Raw genomic sequence first — 16,684 nt, forward strand, 5'->3', positions numbered from 1 at the left:
AACACTACAAACACAAGAGTGACCATGTGGAGCTGGTACCATATTTTTGCATTGGTAGGACTCAAGAAACAATCAAAGTGCATGCATTACATTTATTTAAACACGGGAAAAGGGATGATACACTAACAAGGAAAAATCTCACTCACCAGATTAATGATTACAGTTCCAGACACTCAGATATAAATGGAGGTCAATAACCTCACACAGTAAGGTGAGAACCTATGAGCACACACCACACAACCTGTGTGTGTGGAGTCTCAGCTCTCTCTCTTTCGTGGATTGCAGGGATGCTCCTCTCACAAAAATTTGTGGGAAGATTTTTCACAGGGAATCATACTCCTTTACTAATACATACTCACAAACACAAATGAAACATAAAAATTAACACAAATAAAACAAACTGGTATCTTAACTAGGAGAAACATACATTAACAACCAAAAAAGCTAAACTTTATATATCAGTCATTACACCTGAAACAAAAGGCTGGGCCAACTACCATGGAACCAAGAGAAGAACTCTCTCCCACTAGGATTTCAACCGAGCCAGAATTTGAAGCAACAGCTGGACCAAGATGAAGAGGTGCAGGAACCCCCACCTCGACCAGTCCTGCCAAAAGGAATTCACCGAGAGAACTTCACAGTCGGGAAATGGTGCAATGTACAGTGTGAGATGTCGAGACCATGCCGACACAAAGAGGTCCACCTCCGGGAGCCCGTACATCTGGCAAAGCCAAAGGAAGAAAGCAGCATCGACCATCCACTGCGTGGAAAGAGGAATGAAGCGCAACAGGTCTTCTGCCAGGACGGTGACACAAAGAGAAGAGCTAAACCCTGAGAACCCAGTGGAAGAGCTACCCAAAGTGACCAGCTCCAAAGAGCCATGGACCAAAGTGACCACCTCCCACCCCCCTCCTTGGTTGAGACAATGAAACACAGGGGGAGCAGTCCAAATGGATTCGTATCACCGAGCAACGAGAAAGTTGAATCCAATCCTCCGCATATTCCTGCATCATGCTGTGAGCCTGACACAAGGCCTGCTGCCAATGCCCCTGGCTAGACTGGTGAGCACTGGTCACAATGCCCCAGCCGACAGATGAGGCATCCACGAGCACATCAAGCGAGGGAGGATGACGGCACCATGGCACCAAACCCCGATAAACCTGAAGAGGAAGCCGGTGACACAGCAAACGGCACAAGGACACCATGGTCGAACCCGGCGATCATGAAACCGGCAAAAATGGCTGCTCTGATACCAGAACAGCTTCCAAAACCAAACTCTGCCCAGCTGAAAAACAAAAGAGCAAAGCTCAGGCTCCCACACAGCTGCTCGAGCAACCTCCGAGTGCTGCGGGTCCCCCTCAAAAACAGCCGACGGCGGGACTGCAGCCAGAGTAAGGCTGCGGGAGGGAGAGAAAGGAACACCGCCTGAGAATCCCCCACAAAGCCCAGCCAAGTCCAAACCTGGGACATTATCAACTGGGTCTTCTGCCAGTTCACCAGAAACCCAACTGTGTCGAGGCAGGAAAGATCCAGATTCCTGGCTAGCAGACAAGCAGACCAGTTGGGAGCCCATACCAACCAGTCGTCAAGGTAGGCCAAGACTCAAAGACCTAGCAGATGAAGATGGGGTGTTGTAATCCACAAGTTAGTAGGAATTATTAGCTAGAGGATCATTACTACAACACTTAACGAATGATGATTGAAAGTACATGTAAGTAGACAGACTATGGATCACATATCTAAGAAAGGTCAATGGATTAAGACCGAAGCTGTTTAGCCAAATGATTAATTCCTGGAAAGAGGAATTATTCTTCGTCAGGCTTCTAGGAACAAGATTACCTCTCTAGGGATAAGGTTAATCGGATTATACCTTCCTTGAGAGGTGGGGTGAAATGGTTGAGGTAGATGGCTGACTGGAGTGAGTCTGATTGGGGAAGTTGAACGAGCAAGTCCTTTTGGATCCCCGGTTGTGGCAGCAGCGAAGTGTAGCAGACAGCTATGCGAGAGCCTGTTGTGATCTTAGTGACCAAGTTAAGTCTGCAGTATGTGAGTATTGAATGTAAGACTAACCGGGTGTGGAGCGTTGTAGTAATCATTCCGTATTAGGGACTTAGGCGGAAGTTACGAGTGTGGGTGGTGATCGCGGAGGTCAAGTGGTCTATGGGTATTGGAAGTGTATTGACCTAATAGAGTATGTTAATTAATATAGTATTATTTGTCAGAGTCTATTCTTTGTAATTAAATGACAAAATCCGACGGCCTTTAAATACCTTCCGTATGTTCATTCATTGTGTTCCAGTACAAACCTAGTGGTACGCCTCAAGGGTCTGGTGTGTGTAGGAGTACACGGTGGTAGTAACGGTTGCTGAGGCAAGGTGTTATGTGTTGTGTAATCGCTGTGTTCGGAATGAACCGGGGTTCAGCGTCACGACATATTTGGTGGCAGCGCAAACAGGTTTGGAACACTTTGAGAGATGAAGGAAGTGTGTTACCGGTTTAGTTGGTGAGGGAATGTTCGGGAATTGGTAGACGTCGGGAGTGAGGAAGGGAAGGTGCGTGGGCCAGGGAGTGGCCATAGTGGGGTGTAGGGCCAAGGTGTGTGGCCAAGTGGAGTGGCCACGTTGTGCGGCAGGGAAAGGTCCCCTAAGGGGTGGAAACAGTAGTGTGGGGAACTGATAAGTGACGTTGTTAATGGTGGCTTAAAATTATAAGTGATTCTAGTGAGATTAAGGGAATAAGGCCAAGTAAGGTTACTGTACGGCAAAGCGTCAAGCTGGTTCATAAACGAGCACATAAGGGGCGAGTAGCCATGACGGGTACGGGTAGTAATAGGGGCGCCAGTGGCCAGGCCACGAGTAATGTCGGTCAGGGTGAGAGTGGTGATAACACGGCGGCGTTGCTTACGGCGCAGGCGGCAGCGTCAGAGACAATTGGGCAGGTTGCACAGTGGTTGAAAAATGTGTTGAGCACGCATGAGACGACTAATGCAGGACCTAAGGTATATGGAGACATACCCACGTTTTGGGGCGCCAAACGGGATTCGAAAGGTCAGTTACTGACGGATATTAGAACATTTTTCTTTGCTCTAGAGAAGGCGACTAGTGTGGGGTCATGGTCGGATCAGGCAAAGATTGCATTGGCATATTCCAAGGTGAAAGGGGAAGCAAAGACCCTGCTCAACTCTGCGGAAATTAGAGAAATAAATAGTTATAGCAAGTTTAAGCAGGAACTGATAGATCATTACGATGTGCAGCACGATGCAGTAGAACTAAAGGCTCAGTTAGCTGCACTTAAACGAGAACCAGGGGAACAATTAAGGGCGTTTGGCCATAGAATAAGACTCTTGGGTGATGTGATTGAGCGGACGAAAACGCAGTTCACGGGGGTAGTAAGAGATTCTATGCAACGGAGTGTTTTTTTCGGTGCATTACCGCGGGAAAGTGCGTTACACTGCAGGGAAGCTAAGTCTTTTAAGGAAGCGGTGAAACATGCAGTGTTTTGGGCGGAGAATAGCCCGACACATAAACTGACAGAGGATGACATTTTCAAGGAAGTGTCCCCTAAGGAACAGGCAAATCTAGCAGACACGCAAGAGAGACAGGCTCAGCTCTGGGCCCCAGTAGCTCAGCCAGTGGAGGATGGACCCGCGGCGGGGGTCACACATTCCAAGGGCAAGGGGCGAGGTGCTCCTCGACGTAACAATAATAAGGGCTGGGAGCCAAGGGTGTTCCAGGGACACAATACGAGTGGGGTGTCGTGGGGACCCCATCAGGGTACTCGTGGGCAGCGAGGAGGCTATAATCAAGGGGCACGTGGAGGCAGGTTCACTCCAGCTCCACCACGATACACGCCTGCTCAGGGAGCAACAGGAATGTACCAAGAAGACCTGGACAAAATAAGTATATGGAGCACCACTTGGCAAATGGAATTTAATGTTAATAAATGTCATGTTATGGAATGTGGAATAGGAGAACATAGACCCCACACAACCTATATATTATGTGAGAAATCTTTAAAGAATTCTGATAAAGAAAGAGATCTAGGAGTGGTTCTAGATAGAAAACTATCACCTGAGGACCACATAAAGAATATTGTGCAAGGAGCCTATGCTATGCTTTCTAACTTCAGAATTGCATTTAAATACATGGATGGCGATATACTAAAGAAATTGTTCATGACTTTTGTTAGGCCAAAGCTAGAATATGCAGCTGTTGTGTGGTGCCCATATCTTAAGAAGCACATCAACAAACTGGAAAAGGTGCAAAGACATGCTACTAAGTGGCTCCCAGAACTGAAGGGCAAGAGCTACGAGGAGAGGTTAGAAGCATTAAATATGCCAAAACTAGAAGACAGAAGAAAAAGAGGTGATATGATCACTACATACAAAATAGTTACAGGAATTGATAAAATCGACAGGGAAGACTTCCTGAGACCTGGAATTTCAAGAACAAGAGGTCATAGATTTAAACTAGCTAAACACAGATGCCGAAGAAATATAAGAAAATTCACCTTCGCAAATAGAGTGGTAGACGGTTGGAACAAGTTAAGTGAGAAGGTGGTGGAGGCCAAGACCGTCAGTAGTTTCAAAGCGTTATATGACAAAGAGTGCTGGGAAGACGGGACACCACGAGCGTAGCTCTCATCCTGTAACTACACTTAGGTAATTACACTTAGGTAATTACCAGAACCAGGGTACCGGTAGAGGGTATCCCCGGGGAACGGGGTACACTGCAGGTAAACACGAGCCAGAACGACCTAAGCAGACAAAAGTGTGTAAGCTGTGTGGTGACGGTGGTCACTTGGCCTGGCAGTGTAAGCTTTTTGTTCCGCCTAATTACCCAGTGTGTACAGTAGGGGGTGGCGGACAGTGGTTGTGTACCGTCGGGTCGGGTCATCCCATAAAGGTGCATTTACGGTTAAAGGGCACTATCTATACAGCCTTGGTGGACACCGGTGCTTCCGTGTCCATCATGAGTCGTAGCGTGTTAGGATCAGACGTCAGGCTGATACCTAACAACAGGAGATTAACGGCGGTGGGGGATAATGCGTTGCGGGTGTTGGGTGAGACAACTGTGGATTTCCAGCTAGAAGATAGATGGTTTAAACATAGTTTTGTAGTAATACAGGATATAGGGCTGAAACATACCAACATTATCCTGGGAATTGATTTCCTCGAAAAATACTCATGTACCATAGCGTTCAGCGCAAGGGGGAATAAATTGGTATGTGGAGGTCAAGCGGTAGACGTTAACAAGGTGAGGAGTAGAGAAGGAGTAGCAGTAGTGAGGGGTAACTGTGGTAACTCGGCTGGGGACCAGAATATACAGTGGGCAGTCACGGTACCCAAGGATGTCACCATTCCGGGAGAAGCATCCTTAGTGATTAAAATGGCATGTAAAGCCAAGGGAGTAGACGTTGTGCAAATTGAGCCATTAGATAATCCAGCAGGGTTGGTGATAATGGAGACTATTGAAGACATAAATGAAGGGGTAATTCGGTTGAGGGTTTTTAATCCCTCTCGGTGGCCAGTCACCTTGAGTAGGCATACACAGGTAGCGTGGGGGCACCCTGTGGAGGAGATTATTGCAGCCATGTCAGTAAGTCAGAGTGAGGGCGATGAGGATAGAATGGATAAATTAATGGGAATAGTGGATAGGATGTCCATGGAAAGGGAGGTTAAGGAAGCCTTAAGAGGCTTAGTCAGGGAGTTCCCGGATGTTTTTGCGTTGAGAGGGGAACCCCCAGGGTGCATTACTCAAGGAGCACATAGAATTGACGTAGAGGGCGCACATCCAGTATATACGAGAGCATATAGCATACCAGTGGCACACCAGAGGGAGGTGAAAGAGGAGATAAGCCAGCTAAGGGAGCATGATATCATTGAACCATCCAGTTCACCGTGGCACAGCCCTCTCGTAGTAGTCAGGAAAAAGAATGGGGGAGTGAGGTTATGCGTAGATTTGCGCAGAATAAACAAGCTGACGAAAGACGAAGCATACCCATTACCTAACATACAGGACACATTGACACACTTGAAGGGTACACAATATTTTACCACATTAGACCTACTCAGTGGGTATCACCAGATACCGCTGGAGGAAGAGTCGAGGGAAATCACAGCGTTTAGTGCGTGCAACGAGCTCTGGCAATATAAACGACTTCCTTTCGGGTTGAAGTCAGCACCTGCTGTGTTCAATAGGCTAATGATGAGTGTATTATCGGGGTTGATAGGTCCCACAGCGTTGCTGTACCTCGATGACGTAATCGTGCTGGGAAAGTCATTAGAGGAGCACATGCATAATTTGAGGAAACTCTTGCTAAGGTTGAGGTCACACAACCTCAAAGTGAATTTCGAAAAATGCAGTTTTTTTGGAGAATCGGTAACATTCCTGGGTCATACAGTGGGCCGGATGGGTATCAGTCCATTGCCAGATAAAACCAGGGATATTCAAGAGTTCCCAGTTCCACAGAACAAGAAAGAGTGCAAATCTTTCCTGGGGTTGGTTAGCTATTATCGGCGATTTATTAAAGATTTTTCAAAAATTGCAAGACCATTACATGAGATCAGTGGACTTGCAGAGTTCGTGTGGGGGAAGGAACAACAGCAGGCGTTCCAGGTACTGAGGGCTGCTGTCAGCTCTTGCAGTATCTTGGCGCACCCAGATTTTAGCAAACCGTTTCTGGTGTATGCGGATGCTTCTGGCGCAGCGATAGGTGGTGTGGTAGCTCAGGTGGATGAGCGAGGACGGGAGCGTCCCATTGCATTTTGTTCACGAGTACTATGTCCTGCAGAGAGGAACTATAGTACGATTGAGAGGGAAGCGCTAGCGATCACATTCATATTACAACGAAACCGGTACATCTTGCTTGGACATGAAATTTGGCTCAGAAGCGATCACAAACCCCTTAAGTATGTGTTCGAGTCCAAGGAGCCTTGTCAGCGGCTGGCACGGTGGGTTACCTCGCTCTCAGAGTTTAACATTACAAACTTTGAACATGTACCAGGGAAAAGCAATGTGGTCGCTGACGCGTTGTCAAGGTGTCACAATGTAGCAGTGGTGAGTGAAAGGGGGGAGGAAGATGTGTCGTGGAATGTGAGGGAGTTGATACGGAGTCAGGAAGGTCACCCCCTGTGGGGGGAGGTAAGGAAGTTTTTGAGGGGTCAGCGTGCGGAGTTGAGGAAGTCACTTCCAGCCCCAGTGGATGAGTTTGTGGTTGAAGATGAGGTGTTGTATCATCTTGGTAGGGTTTCGGGTATACGGTCTGAACCAGTATACCAGGCAGTCTTGACACCGGAGTTCCAGAGGACTGCAATGTATCTGTGTCATAACATCCCAGCAGCAGGCCATGGAGGGGAGTCCAAGACGTTGCAGAGGGCACGTCAAAGGTTCTATTGGCCATCCATGGGTAAAGATATCAAGGTCTATGTAGCCTCTTGTGACAGTTGTCTGAGGTACAAGGCACATAGGTTGGGGGCGGAACCTTTGCGTAGGTGGCCGGAGGTGAGTACTCCCTTCGAGAGAGTACACATAGATCTCATTGGGCCGCTACCACAAGCTCATTCAGGGGCGAGGTACATATTTGTAGCAGTGGATGCACTCACACGGTTCACTGTGGTGAGTGCACTCCGTTCTAAGTCGGCAGAGGATGTGACCCAGGCCATGGTGGAAAGTGTGTTAACCAGGTTTGGGGCTCCTCAACAAGTTGTGTCAGACCAAGGGTCAGAGTTTATCAATCAAGTATTTCAAAGCATCGCGAGTGTGTATCAATTCAAACATACTCCAGTGCTGGCATATCGACCATCGGCGAATGGTTTGGTTGAAAGACACAATGCTGAAGTAATCAGTATTCTGCGGCATTTGGCTGCTGATGATGTGCTTGCATGGGATCAGAGTTTGTCGATGGTGGAGTCGGCGCTCAACACGGCGTTCAATAGGTCGGTGGGAGAAACCCCGCATTTTTTGTTGCATGGGTTCGATCCCCGACTTCCGTTCACGACGTTCACAAGCAAGCAACCGCCATGCTATGCGTTAGACTTCAAAAGTGTTGTCTGTAGGCGAGCAACCAAGGCATTTGACTTGGTGAAACTACATTTAAGAAAGTCGACAGAGGTAGCAGAGGCATATTATAATGCGCGGAACAAGGTCCAAGCAAAGGTGATCAATGAAGGTGATAGGGTATTCGTGAAGCAGATGCACGCTCAGGCAGAAGGTAAGTTGGCACCCAAGTTTAAACGCATTGCGTAATAGTGGCTTTAGGCATTGTATGTACTAGCTCTATCTATATATCAATCCATTAATGTAACATCACTTGTATGTATGTACCTTACCTGAATAAACATATTTATATTTATTTATTTATTATTTGTGGGGCCATGTCGGGTAATTAGCAAAAAGAATGCAGAAGTGAAGGTTAAGGTGCTAAAAACAGGGCACGTGTTCTCCTGTCACCCAGACCGCGTCTATACACTGACCGGTCAGGCAAGTGAGGAGCCATACCCTACGGGGAGTGTGCCAGGGGAGAGCACACCAGCGGCTGAGAACATAGGTAGGGGTACGAGGAGTTGGCAATCAAGGGTAGATAACACAGAGCAGCCTTCGCAGGACCGAGGACAAGGTCCACAGGCGACGGTGACACATCGCTATCCGACCCGCTCTCGTGGGGTCATGAACACAGGAGCATAGTATGTACTGTAGAGTAGTGCATGGCCATGGTAGTTTTTGTAGAGTGTGGGGTAGTGTGTAGAGTGTGGGGTAGTGTGTAGAGTGTGGTGTTGAGTGGTGCATGGGCATGGTAGTTTTTGTAGAGTGTGGGGTAGTGTGTAGAGTGTGGTGTGTAGTGGTGCATGGGCATGGTAGTTTTGTAGAGTGTGGGGTAGTGTGTAGAGTGTGGTGTAGAGTAGCATGTGTAGTGTGTGGTGTAGTGTGTGGTGTAGTGTTGTGGCGTTTGGACGCCTGGTATGGAGTGTGGTGTTATAATGAGGTCATCAGTGGTTGGGTTGACCAGAGGTGATGGTGTGTCGGAGTGGGTAAGTCTTATGGATAAGATTATAATGTAGAATTTCAAAATTTCAGGTGTTGGTGGTTGCAGTGGACGAGCGAAGTAGATATACTAATTTCTTATTAAGTTGTTACAGGAATCTCGCTAGAGGCGAGCCAGTGGCAGTATGATGTTTTAGTGACATAAGTGTGAAATTATTTTAATGAGGTATTTATTGTGATAATATATGTGTATGTATATACTGTATATTACCTCATCGGCACCATTACTGAGTGTTAGGCTTCAGTAGGTCCCCCGGGATCATGTCACAGAGCTTCAGGTAGAGTAGAAGGGAAGCCATGAGGCTACAGTCAGTAATTCTAGAAAAAAAAGGGGGAGGAAGTGAAGCCAACGTGACGTTATAGGCGAAATTCGCCCCCTGACATCAAAGCAGGGATAAGGGCCAGCTGCAATGGTTTTGCAGCTGCGCTCAAGCTATATACGGGGAGAGAGTAAGGAGCCGAGGGGGTTATGTAATAATGGGATCGAGCCAGGGGGCTCCGAGGGAATATTTTGCAGGTACAGCGGTCGGGAAGGTGTGAATACAGGTGGACACACTCTGGGCGGATGGGCCTAGAGTAATGTGCTACAGCTGTGGTGAGCACAGCAAGGAAGGATGACCAGAGAGCTGTGAGGTATCTACAGCGTTCTGGGATTGGTGCCCTGGAACGAGACGTCAGCACAGACCCTAGGGAACATGACCCTGGGGTAGGAATCTCCGTTGCTCTGGAGGCTAGGATCACGTTAGCTCAGAGCAACGATGGGACATTGACAACATTCACCAGGCTGGACAGCCTGGGTTTTGTCTGGGTCATGGAGGATCTATGACCTAGCAACCATGGGACACGAAGACAAGAGAAGTGATGCTGCCAATTGTGGAGGAGGCCAGTGAAACATTGTGTGATCATTGTAAGCCCTTATGTTAACAGTACAGGGCAAGATGTTAAATTGTAATTAACTTATTACTAAGGATGAAGAACCTTAGATATATATGTGTTGTGTATATATTAATGACTAGTGTCATTTCTGTTTAAGTGCCAGCATTCTGGGCCATGTAATTTTATGGTTATGTTTGTATGTAATTATATGTCAGCAGTTTAGGGATATGTGCATTGTTGGAGATGGGAACAATTATTACAGACTATTTTACCTGTACTATGATGTGAATATAATGTATATGTTGGAGAAGTGTTGTGAGTTATGTCGGGGAAAATTTTAATTTATTTCATTGTGTGTATGATGAACTTATTGGATGATTTTTTAGTTGTACATATATGGTGGGTGCATCCTCCAGGTCCTTGCACTAATGGAACCATTGCAATGATGCATATGGGGACATATGCGTGTTTAAGGAGGGGAGTGGTGTTGTAATCCACAAGTTAGTAGGAATTATTAGCTAGAGGATCATTACTACAACACTTAACGAATGATGATTGAAAGTACATGTAAGTAGACAGACTATGGATCACATATCTAAGAAAGGTCAATGGATTAAGACCGAAGCTGTTTAGCCAAATGATTAATTCCTGGAAAGAGGAATTATTCTTCGTCAGGCTTCTAGGAACAAGATTACCTCTCTAGGGATAAGGTTAATCGGATTATACCTTCCTTGAGAGGTGGGGTGAAATGGTTGAGGTAGATGGCTGACTGGAGTGAGTCTGATTGGGGAAGTTGAACGAGCAAGTCCTTTTGGATCCCCGGTTGTGGCAGCAGCGAAGTGTAGCAGACAGCTATGCGAGAGCCTGTTGTGATCTTAGTGACCAAGTTAAGTCTGCAGTATGTGAGTATTGAATGTAAGACTAACCGGGTGTGGAGCGTTGCAGTAATCATTCCGTATTAGGGACTTAGGCGGAAGTTACGAGTGTGGGTGGTGATCGCGGAGGTCAAGTGGTCTATGGGTATTGGAAGTGTATTGACCTAATAGAGTATGTTAATTAATATAGTATTATTTGTCAGAGTCTATTCTTTGTAATTAAATGACAAAATCCGACGGCCTTTAAATACCTTCCGTATGTTCATTCATTGTGTTCCAGTACAAACCTAGTGGTACGCCTCAAGGGTCTGGTGTGTGTAGGAGTACACGGTGGTAGTAACGGTTGCTGAGGCAAGGTGTTATGTGTTGTGTAATCGCTGTGTTCGGAATGAACCGGGGTTCAGCGTTACGACAGGGCCACCACGACCTGAATTAAGCTCGTAAAAATGCGAGGTGCCAGCTGAACTGGAGACAACAAAAGTGGTAAGCCTGTCACCCCACCACAAAACTTAACCAATCCCTGAACCCCGGATGGATAGGGATGTGCCAATACGCGTCCTGTAAATCCAGGGAAATCATCCAAGCACCCGGTTCGAGAATGAGCCGGACCTGAGACAAATGTAGTAATCTGAAAGGAGGGGCAAGGAATCAACCGGTTCAGAAGACCTGACAGATGGAAGGGGACGAGGCCTGCCCCACCAGACCCGACCCACCCGAAGAAGGAAGGGCCACCCAATGCCACTGCAGGTTGCACGACACCACCCGAAAAGCCCACGAGTTGTGTGACCAGGTGTGTGAAAATGGTATATAAAGATTAATATACCAAAGATTTCTACCGTGTTATTGTGACTTTTTCTTTGCATGCCCTAAGCTCTGAAAATATTATGAAGTCAAGAAAATACAGTAAAAGTTCTGTCTCTTACCAGTCGAGTCTCTGGGTAATGAGCCACTGTTTGCCACAACCCAGCCCACAAATCCTCTTCTTTCAGTAAAGAATACATCTCAGACAATGAGTCCAGGATCTCCTGAAAATATTGAAGAAAATTATAAAATAGCATTAAACAGATACTTAATAACTACTGCATTTATATTCCTGTTTGCATGTGTTATTCAAGTGTATCAATACCCACAAACAGCTTTTGGAACTACAAAATTAAAAAATAAAACATAAAAAAAACGCAAAAACCAATGTTAAATGTAATAAAAAGTCAAATTCTGGGCGAGCCTCTTTGGCTCCCTGAAGCTGAGATAATTACCATCTACTATGTCGCATCATCTGAAGAATTCTATAGGCTTATTAGGAACAATAGCCAGAACCCAGCCCACCTCACAGAGGTGCACATAGCGGCGACATTTTACCATCTCATCAGGCAAAGCAACCAGAAAGTCAAAACAGAGGCGTCTTACCGCTTGGGACCAATGGGCACTTGCCTGGGGGCCCCACGAATATAAGGGCCTCCACGAGCATAGGACATGTTCATTATGTAAGCAGAATGTTTAAATATTTAGGTCTTCTTGAAAGCACACACAAACATAATATAACCCTACATCCTAGTCTGGGACTAAATACTAAATATTTAAGGCATATATTTCCAGGTGAATAACACTTTCAGCAGAAATGTAGCATAATGTTTTGAGTGGCCACAGAAGAAGAAGAGAGCTGCAGATGAGAAGGAGAAAATAGGAAACTTCTCAAACTAACTTCGTGGCTCAACACAGGTGCAACGACAGTCACTCATACCATTCCTTCAGATATAGCATTCACATCAGCATCCACTACTGCAATGTCAGTCGCCTGTACTGTTCCTTCAGATATAGCATCCGCATCTACATTAATTCCGGCTACCAATGAACAAGTTGGTAGCAGGAATCAGAAGACATGCCATCATTGCAGAGCAGAAGCGATCCGAGAATCCCATACAAGACCCAGCAAAGTCCGAACCTGAGAGGGAATCAGATGGGACTTCCACCAGTTCATCAAGAACCTGAACCCCGGGGAGTTGGGAAGGAACCAAACCCCTGGTGAGCAGAGACATGGACCGGCTGGGAGCAGACACCAGCCAGTCGTCGAGGTACGCCACAACCCCAACTCCTAGCAGTGGCAAGTTGGTCACCACAACCTGGGTAAGACGTGTGAAAACTCCATTGGGGCTCATTGGTACAACGGATGAGTCCCATGGGACCCATCTCGCCTTGTGTGGGTTAGAAGGTTGCTCTGTCCTCTTGTCTCAGGGTGACATTCAATGGTTTTTCCTCCGTCATGCTTCCTGTTGGGTCAATGACACCTTTGACCCGGAGTCCTGCGAGTGGTGTTCCTTGCTGATGTTCAATTCACCCAGTCCACTGATACTTGGTTGGTGCTCATTTTAAAACAAATCCCATAGTATTCGAATAATAAATGGAATTTTTACAAATTGTTAAATTATTTACAAATTGTTAAATTATTGTTTGCGTCAAGCCGCATACTACATATTTTGGTTTCGTGATGGAATGTGTGTGATCGGGCAGCAAAAGTGTTAAAAACTGTGTAGCCCAGGCTGTGTTGGCTTACTTTTAGGTCCAGCATAGCATCTCCAGTGCCTGGGTGTCCTGCTTGGTTTACCCTTCAGGCCCTGAAAATCCTCTACAAATTTGGTGTTGCCAATGGATATTCCTACCAAGCCCATTCTCGCCTAGTGCATATATGAGGGGTTTTCATCATCCATGCCACGGGGCAGGGATCATTCATGCTGCTTCAGATATGCTGGCTATTAGATCAAAGACTCCTACAACCTTTGGAGTCTAGTTGGAGTCGACTTCAGAGAAGTTGATGCATATCAGGCAGCTAGCTACCACTTGCTGGTTCGTTTCATCCATCTTCAATGGTCTAGATTGGATGCCCTAGAGCTAGCCTGCCCCATGTTTACAGATCTTGAATTGGAGTTGTTGAACTCCATCTTGGCTCCATCATCACCACCTCTTTCTTCCCATTTATACAGGATTCGCCCTGCCTCTGCTTTCACACCCCTTCCCTGCATCCAACCCCAAAATGTTCGAGGGTTTCTGGATTAGGGCAGGGTTTAGCTCAGGATATGGACAGGTTCTGGCTTTGGTCTCCAGTAGGCCAACAGGACAACTGATGTGACTTGGTAATGGGAACCTATCTCAGTGACCTAGCTTTGGGAAGCCACCATGAGGCTCACCCAATTACTGGTTTTTATCAATGACTGCTCCTATTTTTATTTTGCTGTTCACTGACCAGGAAATATACAATATCCACTCAAAGTTGCAGCACCAAACACCATTGAATTCCAAAACAAATCAGCACAATCATATGAAAAGATGAGAATGGTAACAATTATATGGAGAAAACAGTTATATCATAATCAGTATGCAAGCAAAATCTATTGGATTATACACATTGTGTCGCTGAAATGTAAGAAGCTAACCAGCCATAATCTTTCTTCTCTTTCCCCCTCTTGCTTAACTAATTTATACAGAAAACTGTGGATGATTGACTTACCTGTTGTGGATTCATTACAGGCTCCATATCATAAGTGTCATGATAATCCTTTTTAGCAGAACGAGGTGATGTGGTGGCTCCCTGTTCTAAGGCTAACTGCTCTAACAAAAGTGTCATACGATGCCATAGATTATGACTCTTGCCAAGGTACTTCATGATGGCTGGCCGAATAGTTATTGGAGGTTGGCACTGAGCAAGAGCTTCTGTGAACGTGTGAAGCGCTGATGGGTGGCAGTCCTTCTGAATGACATGCGAGCCAGAGCATAAGAATGGAATCACTTCGCTGGCTATACCCTGGAATTTTCACAAATAAAAAACTGTTGAATAACAATGTAATCAGAAACATAGCAAATTATTACAATTCAAAGAGAATATTTGGTCAAGAGAAATTTGTGCTCTTTCATACATAAAATACTTTCAGGGGGAAGACCTTTGGTGGCTCCCTGTAGCTGTTTTGCTGAGATTGCTCCATATTATGAGTCACATAAGTTGTGGGAGTTATGTTTGACCTATCGAAGACTAGGGCCAGACCCAGGCCCTTTCACAGAGGCACAGAGAACAAATAACATTCCACCATTTCTCTGGGAAATCATTGAGAAAGTCAGTGAAGCTTTACAGACAACTGATGGATTTACAAAACCTGAAGCCTCAAGACCAGAACATGGTCCTCCACCAGCCAGCCAGTCAGTTCTGTCGCTGAAGTGTTGCCTAGTGCCTTACAATAGTGCTCAATGGATGCCATCTTTCATGGTGGGTCCAAGTACTTTTAACCCTTGAACAGCACTAACTGTATATATACGATTTTGATTTAACTACCTGCATGGAGCACATCGTATATAAACATTTTAAAGTCCCACGTAAGATTAAAATGATTAATTAAAAGTCCTGTGGTTAGACAGGGTTTACATCAGCTTCCTCAGGGCTCCAGTAAACAGACACCAATTTAAAACAAAAATCGTGGAAACCATTCCCTTGTATGACAGCCTCAGTACTGAGTAAGGAATCAAGGCTGGCACACGCAGCATGAACTAGCAGCACTGCTGTTCAGCTTGTGACCACAGCATTGCCTAAAAATGTCAAAATATATATGTAACTATTATTATTTAGCAATGATAGTATTACAGAAAAGCCTGACTGTGATAAAGACTGTGTACAAAGTTCAGATATCAGTGAACACAATGCTGTACAATGCCATTGTTTGGTCCATCTAAGAATCTTTTAACAACTTTCCATGTTCCTTTACAAAATAAACTTGTGGAAAATTATTAATTTACAGGATTTAGTGTCCAGGATTCTGATAATAGCAACATTGTGGTGAGAATTCGCAGTGTGAATAGTATGTGGGAGAAGAAATCTTGACAGTGAGGTGGCGTCGTCAGCTAACTGGTGTATGGTGGCCACTATGTTGCTTGGACTCAACATACAAGCTTAGTGGTTCATTATGGTGAATGCACATGTAGATATTTATTTATAATGTGTGAATATGATGTAATAACAGCAAAAAACCAGTGTTGAATGTAATGAAATGCCATTTTCTGGGTGAGCCCCAGAGGCTTCCTGGAGCTTATTGGGGTAATGTATGTTATATTAGACCGGGACATTAGCTAAGGAGTTCAGACCTACCAGAGACCAGCGCCAGAACCTGGCCCCTTCAGAGAGGTTTCAGGGAGCAATGGCCCTGAAAAACCCCCTTGTGGTTGGGGTTTTCCTTATCTGCCATCGACCGGGGTTAGGCACCCAGAAAGGTAGGCATAACAAAACAAACCCCACATGGTAAAAAAAACTAAAACAAAAAACTGAACAGAGAGGTAGAAACTCCCTACAATCCCAAGGAAACAAGCAAACATCACACTTTACTGCCGCGGCGATCGTCCGCGCAGCCCTCCCTGCCCCGTGAGGGGGGAGGGGGGAGCCCGGACCTACCGCACCAGCTGCCTAGCTTCAGTTCGGAAGGCAAGCTTCAACCAATGCGAAAAAAACCGCCGACCGGTGGGAGGGAGGGTTGCCAGGGAGCCTCCGGGGCTCACCCAGAAAATGGTGTTTCATTACATTCAACGCTGGTTTTCTGTGGGTAGCCCCTACAGCTCCCTGGAGCTTCATACCCAAAGAGAAGGAAAAGAAAGGGCTAACCCGGGAGGCAGCCGTCACAAACTCTGCAAAGCGAAGCCGAGACAACAGGCTGTAACCTGCGACCCAAGGCAACAAGAACGCACAGGAGCAGACGCGCATAAAGAATGGGCGGCCAAGAACCTGTGCTACCCTCAAATCCCTGCGCCCGAAATGAGCCCTAGACGTCACCAACACAGCAGCAAAAGCTGCAAACGTCCGAACAGTGCAGGCGCAGGGACAGACCGCAGGCTGGAAGACTAAAAAACTCTGCGGATGACCTG

General features: G+C 46.1%; 1 protein-coding gene across 7 annotated transcripts in view; it reads right to left on the bottom strand.

Annotated features, from left to right (window-relative positions):
* Nucleotides 1–16,684, bottom strand: part of Nipped-A (Transcription-associated protein Nipped-A) — a 331,196-nt gene that overhangs the window by 145,573 nt on the left and 168,939 nt on the right. For all 7 annotated transcript variants that reach the window (XM_045738328.2, XM_045738364.2, XM_045738341.2 and 4 more), the window contains exons 17-18: nucleotides 14,295–14,588; nucleotides 11,716–11,817 (exon numbers count right to left, since the gene is read on the bottom strand). In XM_045738328.2, the coding sequence (XP_045594284.1) occupies nucleotides 11,716–11,817; nucleotides 14,295–14,588 (396 nt within the window). The remainder of the gene's footprint in view (nucleotides 1–11,715; nucleotides 11,818–14,294; nucleotides 14,589–16,684) is intronic.

This window comes from Procambarus clarkii, chromosome 55 (genome assembly GCF_040958095.1).
Source record: "Procambarus clarkii isolate CNS0578487 chromosome 55, FALCON_Pclarkii_2.0, whole genome shotgun sequence".
In the NCBI taxonomy this organism is placed as follows: Eukaryota; Metazoa; Arthropoda; class Malacostraca; order Decapoda; family Cambaridae; genus Procambarus; species Procambarus clarkii.